Source organism: Caretta caretta, chromosome 13 (genome assembly GCF_965140235.1).
Source record: "Caretta caretta isolate rCarCar2 chromosome 13, rCarCar1.hap1, whole genome shotgun sequence".
NCBI classification, from domain to species: domain Eukaryota; kingdom Metazoa; phylum Chordata; order Testudines; family Cheloniidae; genus Caretta; species Caretta caretta.
The window spans coordinates 37,609,705-37,625,476 of record NC_134218.1 but is presented as its reverse complement, the minus strand read 5'-3'; the positions used below and the strand labels follow the sequence as shown (position 1 = coordinate 37,625,476).

The following is a 15,772-nucleotide window of genomic DNA, read 5'->3' as shown; positions in this document are numbered from 1 at the left end:
CAAGAAGTGCATAACCTCAGAGGGTGCAGGGCCCCACAAATGCACAGCCTCCAGGAGTGCAGAGCCCCAGATGTGAATAGCCCTGGGGTTAAGGGGGCCCAGATGTGCACAGTCCAGGGGTATAGGAAGCCACATGTGCACAGCCTCATGGGGTACAGGGCCTCACATGTGCTCAGCCCCCAAGGGTGCTAGGCCCCATATCTGCTCAGTCCCCAGGGTATTCAGGGCCCCAGAGCTGCACAGTCTCCAGGGGTACAGGGCTTCAAATGTACAAAGCCCCAGGGGGTGCAATTCCCCATATATGCACACCCCCAGAGGCTCTAGGGCCCCACATGTGCACAGCCCCAAAGGTTTGCTTTCTGCTAGCTCTGCAGGGTGGCTGGTGACTGCCTTCCTCTATGTGTGAACTCCTCCCCGGCAGGATCCAGGGGATGTGGTTTACCCTGAGCCAAGCGTCACCCGTCCTATAAGTGACCCCAGAGACAGACACGTTGTCTCCTTCCCCAGACGCCTTCTGACGATGCTGCTGCTGCTCCTGTTTCCCATGGTCTTTCCCCTGCCCCCCGGGGCTCAGGCTGGTGAGTGCAAGAGGGGATAGGCCCCCTTTGGCCTCAGAGGGAGTAGAGCTTGGCACTACTGAAGCTGTCTGCAAACCATGGCTCCTCCCCAGAGTCAGATGCTTCCACCGGGGCCATTGGAGTGTCCCCAGCATCCAGCTGGAGTGCTGTAGGGCTCCAGGGGCTATTGGTGTTTGCCCAGGACCCAACTAGGGAGCCTCAGGTCCGTGGGGCCTGGGGGCAGTTATCAGTGTGTGTGTGCCCAGAACAAAGCTAAGGTGCCCCTGAGCTTTGGGGTCTGGGGGCATCAGTGTATGCCCAGGACCCATCTGGGGAGGCATGGGGTCTGGGGGCAGGTGTGCAGGGACCTAAAGGGGCAAGGGGAGAGGAGGGGGTTGATGCTACCATAATAAATCCCCTGAGAGGGAGGCAACGCACAGAAATTCAATACGTTGCTGATGTGAACGGCCAACTCCTAGACAGGATCTTGGTTAGCGGAGGGATACACCAGCTGGCTGGATTGGGAACCTGAATTAAATCCTTCTCTTGACACATCTGCCAGGGGAGATCATTGGAGGACAGGAAGCCCAGCCTCACTCCAGACCCTACATGGCCTTTGTAAGAATACAGAGAGAAGGAAAGGGAGGAAACATGTGTGGAGGGTTCCTGATCCGGGAGGACGTGATGGTGACGGCAGCTCATTGTAACTGCAACCTTGGGTAAGAAATGCAAGATCCCTGCCCCTTAGCCAGCCATTCTCCGAACCTGGGGCCAGGTCAAAGTTATTCCCCACCCAGCAGGGGAAAGGCCCTGGAGTGCTGGCATGATCTACACACACCCACTTTAACAAGGTTAATGGCCCATGCCAGAATCCAGAGTATTGGCCTGTCTGCAGCACCTGCATCCCCTTGTATTTCACAGTAACATCTCCGTGCTGCTGGGGGCCCACAACTTTGAAATAGATGAACTGGGGACGCAGAAAATCTGGGTACGGCGCCGAATCCCCCATCCAGAATTCAATGACGAGACGTTGGAAAATGACCTCATGCTGCTGCAGGTACTGGCCATATCTCAGCCCCCACCCCAGTGACCTCACACTGCTGCAGGTATCACCCCATCTCATCACTCCACTGTGACGGATTCCCCCTGGGGTGCTGCTTAGAACTGGGTACCACTGGGGTACCACTGAGCCCACCTGACCCAAAAGCCTGGACTCCCTTTACACTGTAATGGTGTGACAGGCTCTCAAATCCCCTCTAGCATAAATACATGTAGGGACACAGCTGCAGCTTCACAACGATGCTGAGATCAGCACTGCATGGGAAGGATTGGCTAAGGAACTGCCCAGTACTCAAGTACACACCCCTATCTAGAGACTAAATCCAAAATTGCACCGTCTTGTCCTGCACGGAGAACTATACAGCATAAGGTCATGAAATTCACCCCCTCCCTCAATGTGGAGAGGGATACGCACAGCTTTCTGCCCCAAGTTATAATTTCCATATACACACTGGGTTTTAAACAAAACAAAACAAGTTTATTAACTACAAAAAATAGATTTTAAGTGATTATAAGGGATAGCAAACAGATCAAAGTAGATTACCTAGCAAATAAGACAAATATGCAATCTAAGCTTAATATACTACACTGCTTACAAGTAGAAAATTCCCACCCTAAATGTTGTTTTAGGCAGATTGCAGAGATTCTTGAAGGGCAGTTGCATTTGCCTGCAGCTTAAAACTTCAGATATTTTATTTACAGGCTAGACAGTCTTCCAGCCTGAGCTCAGTCATAGAATCATAGAATCATAGAATCATAGAATATCAGGGTTGGAAGGGACCCCTGAAGGTCATCTAGTCCAACCCCCTGCTCAAAGCAGGACCAATTCCCAGTTAAATCATCCCAGCCAGGGCTTTGTCAAGCCTGACCTTAAAAACCTCTAAGGAAGGAGATTCTACCACCTCCCTAGGTAACGCATTCCAGTGTTTCACCACCCTCTTAGTGAAAAAGTTTTTCCTAATATCCAATCTAAACCTCCCCCACTGCAACTTGAGACCATTACTCCTCGTTCTGTCATCTGCTACCATTGAGAACAGTCTAGAGCCATCCTCTTTGGAACCCCCTTTCAGGTAGTTGAAAGCAGCTATCAAATCCCCCCTCATTCTTCTCTTCTGCAGGCTAAACAATCCCAGCTCCCTCAGCCTCTCCTCATAACTCATGTGTTCTAGACCCCTAATCATTTTTTTGCCCTTCGCTGGACTCTCTCCAAATTATCCACATCCTTCTTGTAGTGTGGGGCCCAAAACTGGACACAGTACTCCAGATGAGGCCTCACCAATGTCGAATAGAGGGGAACGATCACGTCCCTCGATCTGCTCGCTATGCCCCTACTTATACATCCCAAAATGCCATTGGCCTTCTTGGCAACAAGGGCACACTGCTGACTCATATCCAGCTTCTCGTCCACTGTCACCCCTAGGTCCTTTTCCGCAGAACTGCTGCCTAGCCATTCGGTCCCTAGTCTGTAGCTGTGCAGAGTAAATCCATTTTACTCTGTATAAAGTTTATACAGGGTAAACTCATTAAATGTTCGCCCTCTGAAGCACTGAAAGAGAGATTTGCACAACTGTTTGCCTGCCTGCCCCCCCCCCCCACTCCTCCAGGTAAAAATTACTACACTGGGTTTATTAATAAACAAAAGTGATTTTATTAAGTATAAAAAGTAGGATTTAAGTGGTTTTTAGCAATAACAGACAGAACAAAGGTTTCAGAAAAATAAATAAAACACGCAAGGCTAAGCTGAATACACTAAGAAATCAGTCACAAATGATAACTTCTCACCCTAGATGTTACTTCAGGTAAAATCCTTCTCAGGTCAGTTGCTTTTTCTAACCTGGGTCCAGCCTGTTCTCACCCACCCCTGTGGTTACAGTCCTTTTGTTTCCAGGTGCTTGCAGGTATCTCTGCGGAGTTGGGGGGCCACCTCTTAAGCCAGCTGAAGACAGCTGTTGTTTGCTTCCCTCACTTTATATAGAACTTCCCGAAAGCAGGAAACCTTTATCTGAAATCCCACTCCCTCTGGAAAAGTACCAGATTCCAGATGGAATTCAGTATCAGGTGAGAGGGTCACATGTCACTGTAAGACCCCCAGCCTCCATTCTTCCTGGGTGGGCCCACAGGTCACAGGGAGGCTTGCAGGTAATCAGGGCCATTCACAGGTCATTGTTTCTGAAGCACCTTTAATGGCTTCCACTTCAGGTGTTTGCATCAGCAATACGAGTTTATGTCTTGTTCGCCTACCGCCAGACATGGAAACAATCCATGCAAACAAATAGGATGAACACACTCAGTGGATTATAAGCTTTCTAATGATACCTTACAAGGGGCATTTAGCGTACAGCAGTTATGTCATATTCATAAGCATATTTTCATAAAGCATATGGAGTGCAATGTCACAATGGGGTGTAATGCCACCCTGACCCCCAGTGAATCCACACTACTGCAGGTACCACTTTCATTCCATCCCCCCCCTCACTGACCCCCACACTGCGGCATGCAGCATCACAGTCACAACACCCCTCCACCAGCGACCTCACTCTGCTGCAGATATCACTCTGTCCCATCACCAAGCCCCCTGTAGCCACATGGCATCACAGATTTGCACAGTTCTCATGGGGATGCCCCACCTGGTCTCATCTAGCACCATCCCCCCAGGACAGGATGCATCCCCCAAGAGGAGTTTGATTTCCTTTCTCTCTCCCGCCCCTCGCCCTGCATCACAGCTGATGGACAAGGCCAAGCTGACCCAGACTGTGGGCACAATTCCCCTGTCCCAGAAGAAGGTGAAGAAGGGGGCAGTGTGCAGCGTGGCTGGCTGGGGCCACACCAGTAGCAAGACAAACTCCCAGCCCTCCCCGACCCTGCAGGAGGTGGAACTGATGGTCATGGACAAGAAAATGTGTCTGTCTCAGCCCTATCTGCACTATGTCCCATCCAGGATGCTGTGCGTAGGGGACCCCCAGGAGAGGAAGTCGCCATTCCTGGTGAGTGTGGGACAGGGGCACACAGTGCCCGGGACAAGGTGCTGCTAGAACAGGAGACCGACAGGGCTGGGCAGAATGGGGAGAGTCAGGATCCATGGTGAGCCAGGCAGATCCTGGGAACCAGGAATCAGAATTGCCCAGATCCTAGGAATCAGGAATGGAGGCTAGAAATCAGGGACAAGAACCAGGCAGTTCTTTCAAATGAGGAATGGATGCTAATAATTTGGGACAGGAACTGGCAAGATCACAGAAATCAGGGACAGAAATCATCTGGATATTCAACAGGTTCCAGAAATCAGGGACATGAATCAGCCACATCCTGGAAATCAGGGATGGATCTTAATCGTGAGGGAAAGATTCCAGAAATCAGGTTTGGAAATCAGACTGATCCTAGGAGTCAGAAAGGGGAATGGCTGAATCAAGAACCCAAGGTGGATCTGAGAAACAAGCAGGAGATCCTAGAAATCAAGGGCAGGAGTCAGCCAGATGCTGGAAATCAGGATTCGGAATCAGGGACAGGAATTGAGCAGCTTAAAGAAATCGGGGATGGATGCTAGAAATCAGACACCAGAATCGGGCAGGTTCTAGAATTCAGCGACAGGGGTTGGTTGGGTCATGGGGTGGAAGCCCTGGGCATGTCCTGGGAGTGACTTGACTGTGAACCCCCAGGAAGTGGGTTACAGAGGTGGATTTCAGGACCGTGAATACAGAATGCAGCCCACTCTTTGCTTGGACATCGGTAACCCTGTGCCTGGTATTTACTTCTCAGGGCGACTCTGGGGGCCCACTGGTCTGTGATGGGAAGGCCCGGGGCATAGTCTCCCATGGCAGCGGTGACTGGTCAACTCCCAGTGTGTTTACCAGGCTCTCCATATACGTCCCGTGGATCAAGAAAACTCTGCGCAAGCTGAAGCCTTAGAGGGGAGCATCCATCTCTAGTGTGAGTGGAGAGCTAGACGGGTATTGCAGAGAAATAGCTGGCTATTGCAGATGGATGGCTGGATGTGTAGCCAATGATTTTAGTTGATTGATCATTTATTGTTTGATGTTATGATTCAACAACATGTTATGAGTTAAATTGTAGGATTACAGAAATATAAGATTGATCAGTAGTTAGAAGGGATAATTAGGTATTAGGGGTCTCAGTAAGGAGGGCTCAAACACAAGGTCTACAGGCTGAGGCCTGTAAGATAGTAGCTTAGCCACACTAGGCCATAGGCTTAAGAAATGGTTGACATAAGTGACCAAAGAATGACCCTATGCCACAAGATTACGGGGAAAGATGTACCCATATGTGGCGCTGCGAAAAATGAACACTAAGAGTAATTTTTTGCTTACAAGATCCCCGGCAGTGACATTTTTCTAACATGTGCCCTAACTGTAGGGTGCATAATGTGCATAAAAGCTAATGAGGCATAGTTGAAATCACATTATAAAAAAAGGATGCCCAGATCAGGAAAATTGAGCTTCCTATTGGAAACACCAGCAGGAACCACCCCTCTAGTGATGATCATTTGGCCAGGCATCCATCAGACCTTTAGAATATCATGAAACGATGTGAGTAGAAGTATATTTGTCACTTGTTCACCGGTCTTTATAGAATTTCTAGATGTTTGGGTAATCATAACTTTAACTGTAACTTCAATAAAACTTGTAAAACAGACAGGGCCTTTTATGCGTGAAATGTACGTGTGGTCACAACCCTTTGTCCTTATATGTTCCTAGAGACTCTAAATCTGAAGCAAGTAGCAGAGGTGACTTTCACTCTGTGAGTTTGAAACTGTAGCCACTAGAGCCGAACCTACGGTGGTGTAATACCACACTACAAAATTCCCTTTAAATGAAAGAAAAGGCAACAGATGGATGGATATTGCAGAAGGATGGATAGACAGAGGATGGATAGATACTGTGAAACAATGGATGGATGGACATGGCAGATGAGAAGGTAGAAGGATGGATGGATGGGCAATACAGAAGGATGGATGGATGGATGGATGGATGGATATTGCAGAAGGATGGCTGGATAGATGGATAGATGGATGGATGTATATTACAAGAGAATAGACAGATTGATATTGAAGAAGGATGGATGATCATGAATAGATACTGGTGAACGATGAATGGATGGACATAGTATATGAGAAGACAGATGGATATAGAAGAAGGATGTATGGAAGGATATTGCAGAGGAAAGGAGGACAGAAAGCTATTAATGTTCCAGAGAAATGAACAAACAATCGAGCCTGCCGTGAGATCTCCCTCCAGACAGAACTTACTCTTCTTATTTTCCAAGGCTACAGTGGCTGTCCTAGCCTTACAGATTCCATTATGTGTTTCTTTCACACTATCTTTCTAAAATTCATATGGACATCCTATACTGACATCACAGCACCTCCATATCTCATCAAACTTTGTGAGGATTTGCAGGGAGGAGATAAGGGGGTTCCCTAGCTCATAGCTTTCTGCCACGTTAGTTCATGACTCCGACAGAGGGCAGCTCACCAATTTACCAGATTAGCGGTCGGGGTCACCAGTGTTGTCAGTTGTTGGCTGCATGTGCGTTCTCTCTGTGTGCTACACTGGCTCTGGCCAGATAGCCCGTACAGCAGACTTCTATCGAACTGTCAAAGAAGACCACAGACACAGTTCAGCGGTGAAGGTGCTTGGCCAGGTTTATTGCCGACAAAGCACAGTATTACTGCCTTATATGTACTACGGGTACACTAACACATTTATGCCTGTGACAATGGGCTTGGCTCATTGAGGGGGGTGAGTCTCCACTCCCCCCAAAACCAGGCAAAGACAACCCCTCTGTGACCCCCCTTTTATACACTGGTACAAATAAGTTATGTATTGCCCCTCTGATGTGGTTAGTTACCACTCTTTACTGTGTCCCTGATGGTTGGCTCAAAATATCTCTATCCATCACCCTTTCATCCTGACCTTATCTTTAGGAGGAGTCGGTGTGTCCTTGTGTCACCTTCAGGAAGTGAGTTTACCTTGTATTAGGATGTTCTGGCACTGTCCTTCTGGAATATATTTATGTGAACACTTAGCGCCTAGGAGTGCTTGTGTTTTTGCAACACCAGCCCTGTGCTTGGCAAGTTCATGTATCAGATAGTGAATACGCAAGCTGGCATCTGCTTTGTCACAGGGCCTGACCTGTACTCATAGACTGACTCTTGCTAACTTTACCTTATCTCAGCAGGGCCTGACTTTAGTTCAGGACTTAGGCCTTACACCAGACCCTTTAGGGGAGGCCTCATGTCTCAGGATCTCTCTTTCGACTATACCTTCCATGTCTATCCACCCTTTCTATCTGTCCCTCTCTCCCTCCCCATCCACACCCTTCTATCAATCCATCCTGCCATCCTTCCCTCCCTATCTCCCTAGGAATATGCAAATCTCCATCCCTTCCTCCCTCCCGATACACTCCCTCCCTCCATCCATCCATTCCCTGACAGTGTTACCCATTGCTCTAGTATCTCAGCCCTGTTGGCGCCTTCACCTCCACCATGTTTGCTTCTTAATTTCACTCCCTGTCCTGTAGCTGTCGGTATCTATCGAGTGTAGTGACATTCAGCCTTCTTGGGTGTTTATTTCCTTCCAGGGCTTTTAGAAATGGCCACCGCTATTGCACACAGCCAGCGGGAATGTTCAAAGCCACCTGCAGGAGTGAGGTATCAAAATCCCATTGACTTTCAGTGGGAGTTGGGCCCCTAATACCCTGACCCCCCCCCCCCCCTTTACAATTCCCAGCCCATCCTGTCAAGTTCTGGGTCTCAATCCCATTGAAGCTCAGCTCCCAGCATCTCCCAGTTCGGGGATATGGGGAGATTTTTATAAGCACCGAACATGCAATGAGCCCCCTAGAATGTATGGCCAGGAGCAGGTACACACAGGAGTCCACTCAGCCCCTCACCCAGTGCAATGGGAGCAGCTCCTCATGGGACTCAGCCTCACAGTACACAGCAACCCTTCATGTGGGGGTGGGTGAGAAATGGATACGGGTGTTTCCCCTCTATGGGGCAGCATCCCCCATCCAGCCCCAGCCCCAGGGCCAGGGACTGGCTGGTTCCTGGGGATGGGGAATGGGAGATGGGGCCTTTCCCATCTAGGGGCCTCTGACTGCAAACCAGACCCAGGGCTGGGTACTGAATGGGTGGATGGGGAATGGGACATGGGGCCTTTCCCTTTTAGGGGGAGCCAACTCCCATTGAAGACTGGCTGGCTCAGGGGGGTTGAGAATCAGATGCATTGTTTCTGCCTCCACCTGCAATGCAGGGGTCTTTGGGAAGCCATGCTGTCAAAGACAGGGGCTCTGGTCTCCTAGATCCATGTTCCTCCCACCAGCTCACACCCACACGGAGGGGAAGGAAAGCCATTGAAAAGGATCAAGGGGCCGGGTTCCCACCAGAAGCTGATCTGAGTCTTGGTCAAACCACGGCTCCTCCCACATTAGCACCAAGGCAGACTCTGTTGTTAGCTGCTGAGCCCCCTCCCCCATCTTTGCTCCAGATGTGTGTGGTGTCCAGCTGTGCACAGCTACTGGGAGCAGAGGGGGAGATCCCAGCTAGGTGTGTCCCCAGCTGTGCCTGGCACCAGAATGGGCAGTCCCTTGCTGGGCAGGGCTCCAGGGGCTCAGATGTGGGGACTGGTCTCTCCCCACCACACCCATGTGGTGGGGTTTCCAGGAACAGAGCTGGCCGAGGCCCCACCTGGCAGGTGGAAACATCACACTGACGTGTCCCCCCCAACCCCCGTCTCTGCTCCGACCCAGATGTCTGAAGGAAGAGGCCAGTGAAGCTGTCAATGGATGTCTCAGCCCTAGCCACACGCCTCATCTGATGCATGCATGGAGCGGGCAGTGGGGGGTAGTACAAGCTGCATCAGGGCTCAGCTCCACCCCAGATATGCACAGCTCCAGGCTGGGCCAGTGCCCAGATGTGCCCCAGCCCCAGCTGTGGAGGGCGCAGAGCAACAGAGGAACCTTCCTGCAGCTCCTTCACCTGGGCGCCAGGGAGGAGGGGGAGCAGTTTTGCTGTGCAAGACAGCAGGCAAAGGCGTCTGTGAGCCTGCAGCTTGTGAAGGTTCCCAACCAGACACAGGAACCCTCCCAGTGCAGAGAGACGCTGAGATGAGGCCGGGTTAACCACAGCACAGGCCTCAGACTAGGCCCCTCCTCTTAGCGGCTGAGCCACTTCTCCTCCCCCCAACTCTGCAGGGCTGCAGGGCACTGTCCAGGGTGAGCACAGCCCTGCAATGCCCATGGCCCCACCAGAATAGACTCAACAGCTGAGGGACCCCAGATGGTGACTCTCCTTCTCCACCCTCCCTGCAGCTGGTGTGGTGTGGGGTCCAAGCGCTGAGATGGCAAGTCTTCCACCCACACCCTGGAGTGCATGGCCTGGAGGTTTCCTGCCTTGCATCCCCGCTGCCCTGCCAGGCCAGGCCTGTAACCCACCTCCCAGGCAGATGCTGCCCCCCATGGGCCTGATAGTGCTGCTGCTCACGGGTGCTCAGGCTGGTGCCTGGGGCGGGGGCATTAGGGCCCCAGATGTGCATGTCCCCTGGACTACCGGGCCCCAGATTTTCCCAGGCCCAGCAGATTACTCTCTGCTAGCTCTGCAGGGCGGCTGGTGAGCGACACCCCACGTGTGAACTCCTCCCCAGCAGGAACCAGGGGCTATGGTTTACCCTGTGCCAAGTGTCACTTGGGGGGCCCAGCCCCTCCTAGTCAGGTCTATAAATGACCCCAGAAACAGATGCATCATCCACTTCCCTGAGGTCCCTCTGACAATGCTGTGGCTGCTCCTGTTCCCCATTGCCTTTCCCCTGCCCCCCGGGCTCAGGCTGGTGAGTACATGGGGAAGAGCCCCGCCCCCCCCAGCCCCATAGAGAACAGAGCCTGGATATGCTGGAGCTGTCTGCAAACCCTGGCTCCTCCCTAGTGTCAGATGCTTCCACCAGGGCCATCGGTGTGTCCCCAGCACCCAGCTGAAGTACCATGGGGTTTGTGGGGACATTGGTGGCTGCTCAGCAGCCAGCTGGGGAGCCTCAGGGCCGTGGGCTCTGGGGCAGTTATCAACGTGTGTCCAGGACCCAGCTAGGGAGCTGTAGAGTCTGGGGGCAGGTGGGCAGGGAGCTAAAGGGGCAGGGGGAGCGGAGAGGGTTGATGATATAATAATAAATGCCCTGAGGTGGAGGGGACACCATGAAGCTCAATACACATTGGTGTGAACAGCTGGCCCCTAGACAGGAAATGCAGCTCTGTGTGGTTAGAGCAGCAGAGGGGGCTGGGAGCCAGGACTCCTGGGTTCAGCTTCCCGCTGAGGGAGGGCAGTGTGTTCTGGGGGCACTGAGGGCAGTGGTAGATTCTCGTGGTTGGGAGGGGGGCACGAGGCATCCTGAGTTCATTTTCCAATTCTACCGCACACTGCACCAATGATCTGGAGCGAGTCGATTTTTCTCCTTGTGCCTGGATTTCCCAGTGTGTGAAATGGGGATGAGGATCCGTCCTGTGTCTGTGTAAACTCTCTGGGATTCCTAATTTCCCTGTAACCTGTGCAGCCGCATGGCCAAGCAGCAGCCTATTTAGCGCCACACGGGCGCTTAGGGAACCCACCCGGGGACCTGCCGCAGCAAGGGGAGGGTGCCCCTCCCCAGGCCCCCACCTAGCCTGTCCTCCAAACTGCTGCAGTCGGGGGAGGGGCGGCCCAAACCCAGCCCTGGCCCGGACCTGCAGCCCTCCCCCACCCCCAACGCTGCTGCCTGTGGCCCAGACCCACCGCAGCTGGGGAGCCCGGACCTGCCACAGCTGGAGCACCCCTACCCCGCCAGAACCCAGCTCCGACCCGGACCTGCCAGGGCCAGGGGCGGGGCACCTATCCTGTGGCCCCAGCCCCGGAGCTGCCCTCTTGTGGTGGGGAGAGGCACCTCTCCCCCAGCTCCGGTCCTCTCTCCCCGCTGTAGCCCTGGAGCATCCTCCTGCACCACAAACCCCTCATCCCCAGCCCTGAGCCCTTCATCGCCAGCCCCACCATAAGGCCACACACCAACCCTCTGTCCCAGCCCTGAGCCCCTCATCGCCAGCCCCACCATGAGGCCACACACCAACCCTCTGCCCCAGCCCTGAGCCCCTCATCGCCAGCCCCACCATAAGGCCACACACCAACCCTCTGCCCCAGCCCTGAGCCCTTCATCCCCAGCCCCACCATGAGGCCACACACCAAACCTCTGCCCCAGCCCTGAGCCCCTCATCCCCAGCCCCACCATGAGGCCACACACCAAACCTCTGCCCCAGCCCTGAGCCCTTCATCCCCAGCCCCACCATGAGGCCACACACCAAACCTCTGCCCCAGCCCTGAGCCCCTCATCGCCAGCCCCACCGACGAACCCACACCCCCAGCCGGGGCCCTCACAGCCCTGCATCCAAACCTTGTACCCCAGCCCTGAGCTCCCTCCCACACTCCGAACCCCTGAGCCCCACCACCACCACATGAATTTTGTTATATGCATCAATATGAAGGTGGTGCACAAAACAAAATTCATTACGCACATGGGTGGGAAATGTTAACGGGAACACTGGTTCTCACTGTGTTTATCTGCAGTGCCCATCACACTCGGGGCCCTGATCTTGGTTGGGGTTGGTGCAGTACCTGGTACAAGGGGGCCCTGATCTCACCCACCCCTCATCTTGGGCCCTCTGTACCTTTTTATTGGGCCCCTGTCCTGCGAGCCCCCCGGCTCATCCCTTTCACAATCCCAGCTGGCTGCAGCTCACTTTCGAACTTTGCCCAGTGACCAACTGTACATGCTTGTCCTCCACATGTTTCATTTCCTCACCATCATGTCCCATCCAGACACCAAGTGGTGGGACTTTCTACCACCTGTGGAGGGTGAATCCAGCCTGGTCCCACAGCCCACTGGGGATATTGGTTTGTGGCTCCTTCACAGAGCTGTGAGAACAGGCATGTACCTGGTGCCCCTGTTCCCGACACCTGCCCCTTCTGCGGCATGAGGGAGAACCTGGCATATGCTTACCTAAAATGTGCCAGGTTGCAGCCCCTATTCTGGCTCCTCCAGAACCTCCTGTTGAGGGTCTGGCTGCACTTTTCCCCACACCTCTTTATCTATTCACACCCTGTCTGTGGCCCCACAAAATCAAGAGACCTCCTTGTCAACCTCCTCCTGGCTCTGGCCAAAGAGGCCATCTTCAACACAGGAGGAGGCTGCTGGACGAGGGGGTGCTCTTCGACTGTGGGGCCTGTTTTCCACTCCTCCCTGGTCTCATGCATCTGGGCAGAGTTCCTCTGGGTATCGTCCACTGGCTCCCTAGATAGCTGTGAGGAGCAATGGGAGCTGTCCGGGGTTCTCTGCTCAGTGTCACTCTCTGGATCCCTAGTTCTGAACCTGTGAGCTTCACTAGTAACCCTTTTCAGAGTAGCAGCCGTGTTAGTCAGTATTCGCAAAAAGAAAAGGAAGACTTGTGGCACCTTAGAGGCTAACCAATTTATTTGAGCATAAGCTTTCGTGGGCTACAGCTCACTGCATCCGATGAAGTGAGCTGTAGCTCACGAAAGCTTATGCTCAAATAAATTGGTTAGTCTCTAAGGTGCCACAAGTCCTCCTTTTCTTTTTGCAACTACTGACCCTGTTATTCAGTTTTTGTCCCACAACTTCAGTTGGTTCCTGGGTCCAGTGGTCCCTCCCTCAAGGCTGAGGGAGGGGCCTTTACAAGTTGGCAGGCTTGCACCCAGCCACCACTCAGATATTCCAATAAGGTCTGTAATTTTCTGCAAACGAAGACTGAGAGCGTTCCCTCCACATGGGAGAAGGTATATAAAATCCTGGAAGCATCTCCATTTTGCCTCTTTCCTGCTCTGCTTTCTGGACTATGGACTTAAACTAAAAGGAGCGTTCCCACCAATGGACTGAGGACCTTCCAATCTTTTGGAAGTTACCAGAGACAGAAAATAAGGTGTAAATGTTTAGCAGTTGAAAGTAATTAACTAATGGAATAATTTACAAAGAGTTGGGGTGGATTCTCCATCACTGACAATTTCAAAATCAGCATTGGATATTTTTTAAAAAGATCTGCTCTAGGAGTTATTTTGGGGATGTTCTCTGACCTGGGTTTATCCACAAGGTCAAGATGAGATGGTTACAATGGTCTCCTGGAATTGTTGATTTTGCGAATGAAGAGCTGGTGAAGACTTGAGAAGGAAACTAAGAGAAGAGGTCGACAGCGGTGGTGGGGATTCCAAAATTATTCCAAATCAGAATTCAGTCTGTGGGTTACAATGAGAGAAGACAGGGAGATGTAATGAAATCATTAGCTTTGGTAACAAGATTTGGAGACAAGCTGGGGAATAGGAAGTAGAAGAGCTGGGTGAGCAGGCTGGGAGGAAGACGCTGGGCAGCTGTAAGCATGGATTTGAAGGAACTGATTTGATCCTATTGATTTCCAGAAGGCCAACACAAGATTCAACCCAAGAAGCTCTTGATTTCATAAAAAAAAACCCAGTAGGCACCATTGTGCAGCTTCAGCCACCTAAATACCTTTAAAAAGCTGGCTCCCTGTCCACTAGGTTTAAAAGAATGATACAAGATTGTGTTTGTTTTCTTTCAAACTGATTGTTGCCCCTGGGAAATGACAGGAATTGTCTGGCCCAAGAAGGAAAACAAATATTGAAAGACAGAGGCATCGAACATGTGTGTGACTTGAAACATTAAAAGAAATTGTTTAGAAAGGGAAGGGGGACGTAATTCATAAACCGGGTTAATTCAGAAGTACGTTTGGAATGACTAACACAAAAAGAGCCTCAGATAAGAAAAGAATGACAGAGAATGTTGATGCATCAGCGCCATCTACTGGATAGTGATGGCAGCAGCTATTGGCAAGTGTCCAATAGAAAATAAGAGGATTTCCATCCTCCAACAAACCCCAAAACAGTGTCAACATGCTGAACTTCAGAGTTTTGCTGAACCCACCAGTGAAGCTAGAGAACCAACAAGTTCTACCAGACACCACATGGACAATCCGCGTGTCCCGTTTGCTCCTGTCTCAGGTTTACCAGGCTGAGAAGAAGTGGTGAAACTTCTTTTCAGAGATTGCATCTCTTGGTGTTTCTTTAATTGCAGTGTCTGAAAGATCCCCTGCTGCATCTGCACTTTCTAGCATGACCCCCAAGGAACCACATCTTGGATTTTAGCCCAGCAATGCCATCTGCATGTTTCTGCTTCGTCCATCCAAGTCAATGGCCTAAGAGAACCTCCTACGAGAAATTTAAGCAATTGCTTTTGTTAGTTAAACTAGTCCCGTTTAAACCAAACACTAGAAACAGTAAGGACCACATTACTAGAGTGCCTACAGACAAAGTGCAGTAGAGAATTACATGAGGGGTGGCAAATATATCCAAGATATTGTTGGAGACCCCAGGGCATGGCCACTAGTTAAGTCGAGGGGATGGAAGGCCATAAGGGTCGAGGAGGTCTCCCTGCTGAAGGCCTAAGGGCTTCTTCTTAACCTCCCCTTAATAGAATTCAGGCCTGGCTGGTTTGAGTAAGCTCTTTTGCTCTTAAAACAATGTTGCAGCCGCAGATAATGGCTTATAGTGTAAGGTTTGCTGACGCCAAGTTAAAGATAATAGGAGAGACAGCTACAAGGCCAGACAGAATGTGCTGGTTGTTTAAGTTGCTAGGAATGCTTGTTAGAGGTAGCAGGAAATAAACATTGTTGTAACCCATATAAGGAAGGCAAAGTATTTGTGCAAAGTTTTAATTGGCTGATGTGTAGTGCAGTAGCATTAAGGAATATAAAAGTGTGTGTAATGACCTGCTCTGGTGTGCAGGATTTGAGATTCTATTCTCCCTGTACTTTGTTTGCAGCTGCAAATAAACTTTTCTGCTTCTCCACCCCATTGTGATTATTGAGTGAAACACACCGGGTAACGAACCCCTGCTGTTGTTTTGCCTCTCGGCACTGGGTGCCGGCAACAATATGGAAGAACTGATGACTATAAATAAATGTAATAAGAAATCTGACTGCTTGTTTGGTCTATGGCATAAGTGCTGACTACATGTGTATTTTGAGTTTGGTACATCCCTAGGACATTTGGTGTACCTAAGCTTTTATCTAGAAAGCTGATAAATATATACCTTCTTGACTGC

The 15,772-nt window shown here is 51.2% G+C and overlaps 1 protein-coding gene across 1 annotated transcript; it reads left to right on the top strand.

Moving 5' to 3' along the window:
- The first annotated feature begins 476 nt into the window (after nucleotides 1-476).
- LOC142068765 (mast cell protease 3-like) lies at nucleotides 477-6,263 on the top strand. Its single transcript, XM_075118591.1, has 5 exons — nucleotides 477-578; nucleotides 1,120-1,276; nucleotides 1,479-1,614; nucleotides 4,340-4,600; nucleotides 5,370-6,263. Exons 1-5 carry the CDS (start codon nucleotides 521-523, stop codon nucleotides 5,517-5,519), a joined length of 762 nt encoding a protein of 253 aa, XP_074974692.1. The 5' UTR covers nucleotides 477-520; the 3' UTR covers nucleotides 5,520-6,263.
- Nucleotides 6,264-15,772: the final 9,509 nt, after the last annotated feature.